The sequence below is a fragment of the Pogoniulus pusillus genome, chromosome 36, assembly GCF_015220805.1.
Source record: "Pogoniulus pusillus isolate bPogPus1 chromosome 36, bPogPus1.pri, whole genome shotgun sequence".
NCBI classification, from domain to species: domain Eukaryota; kingdom Metazoa; phylum Chordata; class Aves; order Piciformes; family Lybiidae; genus Pogoniulus; species Pogoniulus pusillus.
Window position 1 is genome coordinate 10,767,488 of NC_087299.1, and position 13,266 is coordinate 10,780,753.

Sequence of the window (13,266 nt, forward strand, 5' to 3'; positions counted from 1 at the left end):
AAGAGAATCCAAAGCTATTCAGATAAGGAGGTTGGAGTAACTTAGGACAATGGAATTTTGTTTGTTTTCAGTGAGTTTAAAACCATAAAGCCTGGGAGAACGGTTCACAAACCAGTTTCTGGTCACAGTCAGTGTAAATCTGGATGGAAGCCATTAGCTGGAGGAGGAGAACTTGGGTGTACGTTCATGTTGCTAGAAGCAGATGTGAGCTTATGACTCAAGCCAAACTTCTGCAGTATGAAAAAATTGATCTGCCCTCAATTCTTCCCTGGCCAGAAAGGATGAAGTGAGTCAATACTGATGTGTTAGTGCTGGGAGGATGGCTTTCAGGACTGGTGTGTCTGATGGAGATGCTTGTGCAACCTAGGAGCGATCAGCAAATCAAACTGCTGCTGCCTGTATGCAGCCCTGTACCTGCTGCTGTCTATGAGTCTATGAGTCTGTGAGTCTCCTACAGCTCCCCGGGGCTTTTGGGTGTGAGTTGGTGTGAGAACATCTGATTATAGAGTGATTGCTTCATGGAAAATCACAGAGTCACAGAATGTCAGTGGCTAGAAGGCACCTCAAAAGCTCACCCAGTCCAACCTCGTGCAGGATCACCTGCACCATATCACACAGGAATGCATCCAGGCAGGTTTTGAATATCTCCAAAGAAGATTCCACAACCACCCTGGGCAGCCTGTTCCAGTGTTGTCACCCTCACAGGGAAAAATTTCCTCCTCATGTTTCTATGGAACCTTCTGTGCCTCAACTTCCACCCACTGCCCCTTGTCCTGTCATTGGGCATGACTGAGCAGAGCCTGGCTCCAGCCTGCTGACACTCACCTTTACATCTGTATAAACATGAATGATGTCACCTCTCAGTGTCCTCCTCTCCAAACCACAGCGCTGTCCCTCAGGCTCTCCTCGGAAGGGAGATGCTCCACTCCATTAGTTTCTTGGCTCTGTGCTGGACTCTCTCAAGCAGTGCCCTGTCCTTTGAATTCGGGGGCCCAGAGCTGGACACGGTATTCCAGATGCAGCCTCAGGAGCTACATGTAGGTTCCCCTGCACCTATGTGCCATGGTGCTTCCCAAACCCAGTGTCTGCAGCAGAGCACTGACCTGAGACACCTGCTCCATGCCCATTTGACATGGAGCTGTGCATGGGCAGTGCACGGACCTCACCAAACGGCTGGCACGCCCGTGCTGCAGTGTTAGGTGGGTGTTTGCAGTCTGTGGACACCCCCAGACTCTGCTCTGCCTGCTGCTCTGCCGATGAGTCATGCCTCTGCAGTCTGAGCGAGGTCGGGTGGTGGATTTGCTGGCAGGGAGGCTCCGTCTGTGGCTCTGGGTCTTGCTGGATGAAAGGTGAGGGGAAGGATTTGTGGTGCAGGTGGCTTTTGTCTTCCTGTTATCAGCAGGTTTTGCTCTGGAGAGCAGCACTGAAATGTTTTGGCCGCGGGCAGTGGTTCTTAAGACTCCTTCATCTCCTTATTCTGTTCAGCTGCAAATGAAGCATTGACACGCTGGAGGAACAGACCCAGCCCTTGCAGGGTGGTTGGGAACAGCTCTTGATCTTGGCCAGTTTAACCTCTGAGAAGCAAAGCGAGGAAGAAATACATTGGTAAATCGCGGGGGTGGAATGTGAGAGGAAAATGCAGCTTTAGGGGTGTGGATCGTAAGGGCCGTGGTGCAGAGGAAGGGTGGTGTGAGGTGCACCAAGCCCTCACATCTCTCTCTGGCCATGGTCAGGATGCAGTGATGTGGAGGAAGGCTCAGGTTTCAGTACAATCACAGAATCACAGCATAGCAGTGATCAGAACGGCTTGGAAGGGACCTCTGGAAAACCAACCATCCACAAACACGTTTGCCTAGATCAGGTTGCCCAGGAGCATGTCCAAGAAGGTTTTGAATGTCTCCAGAGATGGATTCTGTCACTCCTGCATGTTGGAGACATACCTCTTCTTTGCTACAGACCCTTTTGTCTAGGGAAGATTTGCTCTGTAATGAGTACTTCTGGCTAATCTTTGCTGCTTGGAATTTTGTGGAAGGGACCTTAGAGCTCATCTACTCCAACCTCCCCTTCAAACTTGTAATGGGTCTCTTCTCCCAACTAAGAAGTGATAGGGTGAGAGGAAATGGCCTCTACCTACACCATGGGAGGTTTAGGTTGGATATTAGAAGAAACTTTTTCACTGGAAGGATTCACAAAACCTGGAACAGGTTTCCCAGGGACATGGTGGAGTAACCTTTGCTTGAAGGGTTCTTGAACACTGAAACAGGCTCCCCAGGGAGGTGGTGGAGACACCGTCCCTGGAGGTGTTCCAAAAGCACGTGGACATGACACTTGTTTAGGCTGGGGGAGGCTGGGGGGAGACCCTTCCACTCTCCACCTGAGAGGAGGTTGCATTGAGATGGTGTTGGTCTCTTTGCTCAAGTAACAAGCTGCAGAGGAGAGGAAATGGACTCAAGTTGTGCCAGGAGGAGGTTTAGGTTTGACATGAGGAACAATTTCTTTGTTGAAAGAGTGGTCAGGCATTGGAACAGGTTGCCCAGGGAGGTGGTGGAGTCCCCATCCCTGGAGGTGGTCAAGAAATGTGTGAACATGGCACTCTGGGGCATGGTTTAGGGGGCATGGTGGTGTTGGGTTGATGGTTGGATTTGGTGGTCTGAGAGGCCTTTTCCAGCCCTGCTGATTCTATGACTGCATGGGTTAAAAGCAGACTGCTTTGCAGACTTTTCAGCTTTTTGCTGGGCTGAAACACATTTTGCCATTAACTGCTGTGTTACAGCTGCTGTAAAATGCAGCGTCCTAATGGCTCTGCTATAGCTGGGGGAGGGCTGTGGTGATTCCTGATGTGCATGGCTGGGAGCAGGATCCCACAAGCAGTACCTGCAGTTTGACCCTATAAAGGAGAACTTAAAAGATAAACGGTATTTGAAGTCCTGATCATAGTGAGGCAAGAAAATGAGCAGTATTTTAGCTGCTGGTCTTGCTCTCTCCTACCCTAGCTACTAAAAGGCTGCTTTTTCCACCTTCTGCCCTTCACGTCGGCTGAAGTTCTGGGTCCTAGCATATCTCAGGGAGCAGGTCTCTGAGCTTGGGAGTCAAGAGTTGTTTTTTATTCACTCTAGCAATGACCTGTTGTTTGACCATGGTCAGGCTGATTTCTTCATGCCCATATAGCCTTGCTGGTTAGGTTTGCCAGATCCTAGGAGATGAGGCTCCTGGTCCCTTTCCTAACAGAAAGGATCTCCAGTTTCCACTGAATTTTATGAATGCTGATATGGGAAAACTTTATGGAAAGTGAGATTTGAAAGCAACTACACTTCTGTTTTGGAATGTCTCAGTGCATCTTGTCCCCATCAATATAGTTTATGCTGGGATGTGATCTTAAATCTTGTGTGAGCTACCTACAGATCATGGAACCATACAACTGTTTGGGTTGGAAAAGATCTTTGAGATCATCAAGTCCAACCATCAGCCTGACCCCACCATGGCCATCAAACCACGTCCCTGAGTGCCCTGTCCACGTGTTCAAACACCTCCAGAGATGGAGATTCCACCACCTCCCTGGGCAGCCTGTTCCAATGCCTGACCACTCTTGGGGGAAAGAAATTGTCCAAACTAAATGTCCCCTGGCACAATTTCAGAACGTTTCCTGTGCTTCTATCACCTGACTCTAGGGAGAGGAGACCAACCTCCACCTCACTCCAACTTCCTTTCAGGGAGATGTAGACAGCCAGAAAGTCTCCTCTCGGCCTTCTCTTCTCCAGGCTCAACATTCCCAGTTCCCTCAGCTGCTCCTCATTAGCCCTGTTCTCCAGACCCTTTACCAGCTTGGCTGCCCTCCTCTGGATATGCTTCAGCACCTCAGTGTAGTGTGTGTACCTATTGATTACGTGTAATTATTGATCCTCATAGCAAGAACTCAGTTGCTTTCCTAACCCACATGCCCACTGCAGCATGCATTTACTCTTAAAAATGCAACACTGGTGCTGCCAAGCCTTGTCAGAGGGAGAGCTGACTGGATGTGGATTGACTGGGGGAGCAGCGAGACTGCGGTGGTGGAATCTGCCTCATATCTGGAGGAAAGGCAAAATTAACTCTGTAGAGATAATGTAGGCTGCATTGTCCTGTTGCTGTTGCTGGGTTTCTTCATCAGTATTTGGTTTTAGCGTAGCCTACTGGTCTATAGGATGCCTTTGCTGGTTCTCCCAGCAGAGAGGCCAAGGAGGGTAATAGGGACCAATTTCTAGATACTCCTTTCCAAAGGAAGGAGCATTCCATAGCCCATCTCCAACTGAGAAAAGAAGGCTCAGGGAAGACCTTAGAGCAGCCTTCCAGTACCTGAAAGAAGCCTACAAGAAAGCTGAGAAGGGACTTTTATGAGGGCTTGTCGTGATAGGGTGAGAAGGAATGGATTTGGGCTTCAGAAGGGTAGATTTAGACTGGTGATTAGGAAGAAATTCTTCCAAGTGAGAGTGGTGAGACACTGGAATAAGCTGCCCAGGGAGGCTGTGGATGCCTCCTCCTTGGAGGTGTTCAAGGCCAGGTTGGATGAGGCTTTGATCAGTCTAGTCTAGTGGAAGGTGTCCCTGCCAGCGCTAGGGTGCTTGGAACTGGATGACCTCTGAAGTCTCTTCCAACCCACACCATTGTGTGACTCTCTGAGAAGAGTGTCAGCACCTCCAGCATGGTTTCATGGCTGTGTTCTTTTCCCTCTCTGCCTTCACAGCGGTGGAGTCACTGCATTCCTTGAACGACCAGATCTCCCATTTTATTGTCAGCAAGTCCAAAGCCCTGGATGAGGAGGAAGAGGCCTTTTTGCCCAGCGAGAAGGAATCTCTGAGGAATGCCATGATGCTGATGCGGCACCTCCTGATGGATGCACAGGTAGGAAATCAATAAACTGCCATCTGTCAGGGCACAAGGAAGGCAGATTGTGCAGACCCAGGAGCAAGGTATTGCTTGGATGTGTGGTTCTAGTGGTGGTTTTAGGCCCTGATCCTTCCTTAAAACTGATTTTGGTTTCTGAAAGGCATGGTTGTGGGAAGGATGTCTCAGCATGTGGAGTGTGCAGCTGGCTGGTGGGGCTTGGAGCTCACACTGAGGGGTGAAAATCACTCTGAAGGTTCTGAATTGAATCACAGAATCACAGAATCACCCAGGTTGGAAAAGACCTCTATGATCATTGAGTCCAACCTGTCACCTAACCCTTCTAATTAACTAAACCATGGCACCAAGTGCCTCATGCAGCCTCCTCTTAAACACCTCCAGGAATGGTGACTCCACCACCTCCCTGGGCAGCCCATTCCAATGCCAATCACTTTCTCTAGCAAGAACTCCCTCCTAACATCCAGCCTGAACCTGCCCTGGCTCAGCTTGAGGCTGTGTCCTCTTGTTCTGTCCCTGGGTGTCTGGGAGAAGAGCCCATCTGGCCACAGCCTCCCTTCAGGGAGCTGTAGACAGCAATGAGGTCTGCCCTGAGCCTCCTCTTCTGCAGGCTGCACACCCCCAGCTCCCTCAGCCTCTCCTCACAGGGCTGTGCCCCAGGCCCCTTAGCCTTGGTGCTCTTCTCTGGACATGTTCAAGTACCTCAACAGCTTTCTTAAATAAAGAGGCCTAGAACTGGACACAGGACTCAAGGTGTGGCCTGACTGGCACTGAGTACAGGCAATGGAGCAGCGCATCCAGCACTGAGCCTAGAGAAAGAAAAATCACTTTGCCAATGAGCATTTGCACCCAGTGCTGGTTTTAGAAGCACCAGACACAGAGCTGAGCCGTGGGTGTCCCTCAAGAAACCCGCAGGCACCAAAACCTGTCCCAGGTGATGGATCTGGGTGTCCCAGGATCTTGTAGTGTTGTTATTCCATTCTGGTTTCCAGTATCACAGCTTGTTAAGCCAGTGCCTGGCTGATATGGCTGTCTTTCCCTCCCTGCCTCTTGTCCCCTCACTTCTCTCTCTGGCGGAGCACATCCCTTCTCCTGGCATGGTCTGTGCGGGGCAGAGGGCTCCTGGCTGGCAGGGAACCACCAGCTGCATCACACGGCCTACGGAGCCCTTGTCGACCCAAGGCCACAGAATCGCAGCAGCATGCAGCTTGGCAGAGCCCCTCAGGAGCACCAACTCCCACCTAGAACCCTACTCTGCAAGAGTCACCTTAAACCATAGCCCTAAGCACCACAGCCACACCACCCTTTAACACACCCAGGCTGGGTGACTCCAGCACCTCCCTGGGCAGCTCATCCCAGTCCCTGACCACTCTCTCCCTGAAAAACTTTTTCCTGATGTCCAATCTAAACCAGAGGCAGAGGAAGTTTCATTTAAACACGAGGAGGAATTTTTTCCCTGTGAGGGTGACAGAGCCCTGGAAGAGGCTGCCTAGGCAGGTTGAGGAGTCTCCCTCTCTGGAGATATGCAAGGCCCACCTGGACGTGTTCCTGTGTGATCTGGTACAGGAAATCCTGCTCTGGCAGGGGGTTGGACTGGACGAGCTTTGGACATCCCTTCCAGCCCCCGGCACTCTGTGATTCTGTGATTCTAAACCTGCCCAGTCTCAGCTTGAAGCCATTCCCCCTTGTTCTGTCTCCCATTACCTGTGAGAAGAGACCAGCAGCAGCCTTTCCGCAATGTCCCTTCAGGTAGTTGTAGGCAGCAGGTGGGGAGGGGGATGCAGTCATGGCCCACTCTGCGGCCGGAGGGTTCCGGAAGGGTCTAGCCCGGCAGGCTGGGCTGGTGGCTGCGTGCGTCCTGGGTGCCGCTGCCTGCGAGCGTGGCTGAACAGGAGCTCTCCTCGCGTGCCCCGCCGGAGTGCTGAGCTTCCGTCCTTACTCTCTCAAAGGAGCAAGAGTCACTCCTCTCATCCAGTGCTGGGCTGCTCGTGGCCTCAGACCACAACAGGTTCAGCCGTGCCCTAAGATGCCAGCTGAGGGTCGTGAGCCGATGTGCAGATGCTTCTTTGTGCCTTGGCTGCCCCCACATAAAATCTCTGCCTCTGCAGGTTCTCAGCCTCACACTGTGCTTCCTGCAGCCTGGAGAGCTCCCCTCTGAAACAGTGCATTTACCTTTTCATATTCCTGTTGTTTGTAAAGCCTGGATGGAAAATGGCAGCTCGCTGCAGAGGGTTGTTTGAAAGCAGAAGGCCAGTGGTGTCCTGGGGTGCATCAGGAAGAGTGTGGCCACCAGGTTGTGGGAGGACCTCCTCCTCCTTTGCTCTGCCTTGATGCCAACACAGCTGGAGTACTGTGTCCAGTTCTAGGCTCCCCAGTTCAAGAGGGACAGGGAACTACTGGAGAGAGTCCAGTGGGGGCTATGAGGATGATGGAGGAACTGGAACATCTGTCTGATGAGGGAAGGCTGAGAGACCCGAGGCTGTTTAGCCTGGGAAAGAGGAGACTGAGAGGAGATCTTATCCATGTCTATGAATACCTGGGGGGTGGGGAGCAGGAAGAAGGAGCCAGGCTCTTTTCACTGGTGCCCAGTGGTATGACAAGGGGCAGTAGACACAAACTGGAACCCAGGAAGTTCCACCTCACCATGAGGACAAAAATCTCTTTAAGGGTGCCTGAGCCCTGGAGCAGGCTGCCCAGAGAGGTTGTGGAGTCTCCTTCTCTGGACATTTTCAAGGCTCATCTGGATGCATCCCTGTGTGACCTGCCTTGGGTGACACTGCTTTGGCAGGAGGCTTGGACTGGGTGATCTCCAGAGGTGCCCTCCCAACCCCTACCATTCTAGGGTTCTATGAACAGCTTGGTCTCCTCTCTCTTTTGCCCCGATGAGTCCTAAAATCTGTCAAAGCAGATCTGAGGCTATCCCAAGCACTTCGGAGATCTCCAGGGTTGAGGATCCCACAAACCATGCTCCGCACTTGGACGTCTCCCAGGGTTTTTTCCTGTAGTGCCCATCAGCTTTTGTTGCAAGCCTAACGAGAAAATAAGAGAGGAGGAAATTATTCTTGTAAGGGGAGGAAAGTGTTCCTGTAAGGATTACCAAACTAATCTTCTTGAGAGCCTTTCCTGATTGCTATCCCGTGCTGAACCTTGGTTGCTGTTGCAAGTACCAACATGGCTCGAAGCTGATAGTACTGCTCAGTGCCCACTGCTCCGTTGACCAGCTGGGCCCTGGAGCCCAGGTTCCTGTGACTTGCTGCCAGCATGTTACAAGCTGCATCTTTTGTGGTTTATTCCCATATTCTCCCATGTGGAGTCTGGTGGTTGTCTATCTGCTCCTCTCACTTCCAAAACCTTTGGTCCTAATTACTTTGGCAGTGGGGATCTTGTTGCATGAGAGGAGTGGTTGGGAAACATAGAATCATTAAGGTGGTCAAAGAGCTCTAAGATCATCAAGGCCAAACATTGACTGAACACCATCATGCCCACTAAACTATAAATTAATCAAATCATAGAATGGTTTAGGTTGGAAGGGACCTCAAAGCTCATCCAGTTCCAACCCCCTGCCATAGGCAGGGACACCTCCCACTAGAACAGGTCGCTCAAGGCCTCATCCAACCTGGCCTTGAACACCTCCAGGGAGGGAGCAGCCACAGCCTTTCTGGGCAACCTGTGCCAGTGTCTCACCACCCTCACTGGGAAGAACCCTTCCCTAACATCCAGTCTAAATTTCCTCTCCTGTCAGTTCAAACCCATTCCTCCTCATCCTGTCATTACCAGACCTTGTCAATAGTCCCTCCCCAGCCCTCCTGGAGCCCCCTGCAGACCCTGCAAGGCCACTCCAAGGTCTCCTGGAAGCCTTCTCTTCTCCAGGCTGCAGAGCCCCAACTCTCTCAGCCTGTCCTCCGAGCAGAGCTGCTGCAGCCCTCTCAGCATCTTCATGGCCTCCTCTGCACTGGCTCCAGCAGTTCCATGTCCTGCTTGTGTTGGGGGCTCCAGAACTGCCCTCAGGACTGCAGGTGGGGTCTGAGGAGAGCAGAGACAAGGGGCAGAATCCCCTCCCTTGCCCTGCTGCCCACACTGCCCTTGCTGCAGCCCAGCAGACAGTTGCTGTCTGGGCTGCACTCACACTGCTGGCTCATGCTGAGCTTTTCACCAACCCTGTCCCCAACTGCCATGTCTACACATTTCATGACCGCTTCCTGGGGTGGTGATTCCACCACCTCCACAGGAAGCCTGACCCTTCTTGTTCCTCATGTCAAACCTAAACCTTCCTTGGCACAACCTGAAGACATTTCCCCATGCCCTATCACTAGTTACCTGAGTGAGGAGACCACCACTCACCTCACTACAGTCTCTTTTCAGGGGGTTGTAGAGTGAGGTCTTTCTCAGCCTCCTCCAGACTAAACAATCCCTGCTGTTAGTGAAGTGCATTGTATGCTGGGTATTTTGGCTTGGCTTTGGAGGGCCTGGAGTGCAGAGCTAGAAGATCACTCCAGCTGTGTGCAGGATTTGCTATCAGGGTGGTGTTAGTGTCACTTCAGTGCATCTTTAGCCAGGTCACCTCCACTTACCCCAGGGCAACAGAGGGAACACTGCGGCAACCTCATGGAGAACATGAAGGGCTTGGCTGCACGTTTGGATGTGCAAATACCTCTGGTGGGAATACCTCTGGGGAGTCAGGCACAGGAAGAGGAATGCTTACAGGCATCTGCGTTTTGCAGATTAGAATAAACATGGGGGGGAAAGGTGCCTGTTATAATCCCCTTGTGCAGGAGCTCTTTTTTTAGCACCTGAGAATTGCTTTACTACTTAGCAGCTGTCCTGAATGCATATTAAGCAGTGCCTCTGATAGACCAAGTGATTAAGGAAATGCTAATAACAATAGAGAAATGTCAAGTGCTCCTGCATCCTCACGATGCACCTGGATCTCTTCCCAGAAAGGACAGGATAGTTTTGTTTTATTTTATTTTTCCTGGGATTTTCTGGCTGGAGGAATGACAAAGTGGGAAGTGGTAGTGAGGAGTAAGGAGATGACCACATCATGTACAAAAAAGAAGAACCAAAAATCAAAATAAAAACAACCCAAACAATAAGATAAATCCTCTGAGGACTCCAGTAAAATCTAAAACTGAATCCTCTGAGGAATGGAAGAAATGGGAGCCTGGCAGCAAGCTACCTAAAGAGGACTATCAGTGTGTGCATGTAAAGTGTGTATTAACCCTGCCTGCAGAGTGCCCTGTGGCTCTAATTGCACAGGAGGAAAAAATATCACCAATGGAATTATTTCCCTTTCCTTACCTGATTTCATTTCTTCCCAGCTAGTGTTTTTATGGGAAATGGAGCCCTGCAGCTCTAAACAAGATTGGCTGTGCAAGGCTCTGTACAAAGATAACCTGAAATCCAGAGCTTGGCCCTTTTATTCCCTTTCCTCTTCTCTTGGTGTGGAGCTGATCTGGCTGGTGGATGATTTGAGGAGAGCACATCCAGCTGGAGATTGTGTGTTGAAATTAGCTGGACTGGTAGCCCACCAGAAGTGAGGGAGTAATGAGAGGGCATGGCCAATGGGCATTTCCCATCTCTCTGCTCTGAAGACACAGCCTGTGGGGGTGGTGTCTGATGCCTGCAACATTTCTGGCGTGAAGAGAAGCAGTACAGCTTTCAGTGCCTCTGCCTGGACACCAGCGGCTTCGGGAGACACGTCCGAAGCAAAAGCTTCAGACCCGCCTGGGATCTGGCTTTGATCTCGAGTTGGGTTTTTTTTGTTGGCTTAAGATGAGTCACACAACCACTCAAGCAGAGCTTTCCACTTTGGAATATGCTGTGAGTGCTTTTGGAGCAGGCTGGGCTGGGGACCATGTGCCTGTGAAGGTGCAGGGTCCCTACTCTCAGCAGTGTGTCACTGAGAGGACAAAACAAGAAGGATGCCTCTTGGTGCAGAGAGAGGGGCCGTGGCACACGGGCACTGGGGACTTGGCTCAAGGTTTCACAGCTACAGCTTTTGAGTCAGACTCTGAACTCCCTGCTCCTGAGCCTCAGCCCAGGTCCTTCATCAGACCATGTGTATATTTCTCACTTGGCAGTGTGGTCTTGGGCAAGCTGCTCTGGGTGCCTCTGCTCTAGCAGGGGTTGGGACTCGATGATCTCCAGAGGTCCCTTCTAACCCTCACAGGAATTCCATGGGCTTCTAGGAAGAACCTCTTTCCCCCACCTGATTTGTGGGTGCACTCTGCTTTTCACTGCTTTCCATGCCTCTCTTTTTGCAATAGTGATCACAGAATAGAGAAACAGAATGACTAAGGTTGGAAAAGGACCTCTAAGATCATCAAGTCCAACTGTCAACCCAACACCACCATGCCCACTGAACCATGTCCTGAAGTGCCATGTCAATGTTACTTCTGCACACTTCCAGAAATGGGGACTCCACCACCTCTCTGGGCAGCCCGTTCCAGTGCCTGACCACTCTTTCAGTAAAGAAGTTGTTCCTAATATCCAGCTTAAGCCTCCCCTGGTGCAACCTGACCCCTTTTCCTCTTGTCCTAACACTTGATACTAGGGAGAAGCAACCAAGTATGACATACGAACAACTGTGACAGTGTGGCTGTATAGGGAGAGATTTGCTTTGCTGGAAATCACTTGCTGGTAAACACAGAAAAGAGAAAAATCTATTAAACAGGGTAAAAGAATCCTCCCATCTTCCATATGTACTAGGGCTTTCTCCATGGAGAATGCAACCTTGCGTATCTTCCTGGATGTGTCACTGCTGTTATCTGAGGGAACATTGGCAGGGTGGTGCTTCGAAAGCAGCATGGCCAGCAGATGGAGAGAGAAGATTCTGCCACTCTGCTGTGCTGAGACCTCACCTGCAGTGCTGTGCCCAGCTATGGGGTCTCCAACACAAGGACATACACCTGAAGGAAAGGGTCCAGAAGAGGGCTACAAAAATGATCAGAGGACTGGAGCACCTCTCCTGCAAAGACAGGCCGAGAGAGTTGAGGCTGTTTAGCCTGGAGAAGAGAAAGCCCCATGGAGACCTGCTGCTTAAAGGGGGCCTACAAGAAAGCTGGGGAGGGACTGGTTTCCAAGTGCATGCAACACTAGGACAAGGGACAGTGGTTTGAAACTAAAGCAGGGTGGATTTAGATTGGAGAACAGGAAGAAGTTCTTTACTCTGAGGGTGGCAGAACACAGATTGCCCAGGGAGGTTGTGGATGCCCCCTCATTGGAGACATTCAAGGTCAGGCTTGATAGAGCTTTGAGCAACTTGATATAGTTGGGGATGTCCCTGCTTACTGTAGGGGTGTTGAACTAGATGACCTTTAGAGGTCCCTTCCAACCCAGTGCTGTCTATGATTCTGTGATTTTGTGAGTGTGGTCGTGGTGCTGGGAGCTGCAGAGCAGGCCAAGATGTGGCTGCTGCTCTGTCAGCCCCATCAGAAGTATTAAAGTGCAGGCGGGGAGAGGTAATAAGCTGTGAGGAGTCTCTCAGCAATAGGCTGTCAGCTCAAATTCTGCCCAGGGAAGACAGTGATTTAATGAAAGTCATTACAGTCTGCAGGGATCTCTTGACCCCAGTGGTCTCCATCCACTACACAGCCTGGATAGCATTTCCTCATCATGAGAGTGCCTTGTTGGAGGCATTGCTCAGTGACCCACACACTGACCAAGCCCTGGAAAAGGAGGTCACCCTCCCTCTGAATGAGGGTTAGACATTTGCACCCAGATTGCTCATTTCTTGTCTTTGTTTCAGCTTGGCGGCAGCTTCCTGAAGTCAGGCCAAAGGTCTAAAGGCATCACAGTCACCTAAACAGCACTTAGCAAGTCATCATCTGCACAGCAGCACTGAAACGGGGGTGGTGGTAGGGGAGAAATCCAAGAGGAAATTGCAAGAGCATTTATATGAGCTGAAAGGTGCACTTCGATAATGTGGGTGCAGGGAAGCAGAGGGGAAGAAAAGGTGTTTTTATTCTCTATGACACGTCCCACCCTCCACATAGTATAGGAGAGAAGAAACAATTCCAGTCCTGCCAGACAGTCCCTTGCAAGATGCTGTCGCAGGGAAATGGCAGCCTGGGGTAGATTGTCAGCCTTGTCAGTCGTTTTTGACGGCCCCGTTTTGCTGGGGAAGGATGTTTGCTCTGTGCATGCAGTTTATAATCCTCAGAGGTGGGATTTCAGAGCCTGGCTCTGGCTTTCTTTTTTTTTTACCTCAGACGTTTCCCTAAGCAGGATTTATTGCTTCTGAGACACACGTGCCGTGAATCCATGATGCCTTCAAACTTTCAATCTCTCCCCTCCCTGCCCCAGCTTTGCCTAAACTGCATTTTGGTTTGGTTTACTTCATTTTCTGTGTCTAATTGCCATTGTGAGAGACTGAAGTGGTGTAGAGCA

At 50.9% G+C, this 13,266-nt stretch overlaps 1 protein-coding gene across 1 annotated transcript in view; it reads left to right on the forward strand.

Annotated features, from left to right (window-relative positions):
- KAZN (kazrin, periplakin interacting protein) overlaps nucleotides 1-13,266 on the forward strand; it is a 265,843-nt gene that overhangs the window by 61,501 nt on the left and 191,076 nt on the right. The window contains exon 2 of the mRNA XM_064172329.1: nucleotides 4,721-4,878. Within this exon, the coding sequence (XP_064028399.1) occupies nucleotides 4,721-4,878 (158 nt within the window). The remainder of the gene's footprint in view (nucleotides 1-4,720; nucleotides 4,879-13,266) is intronic.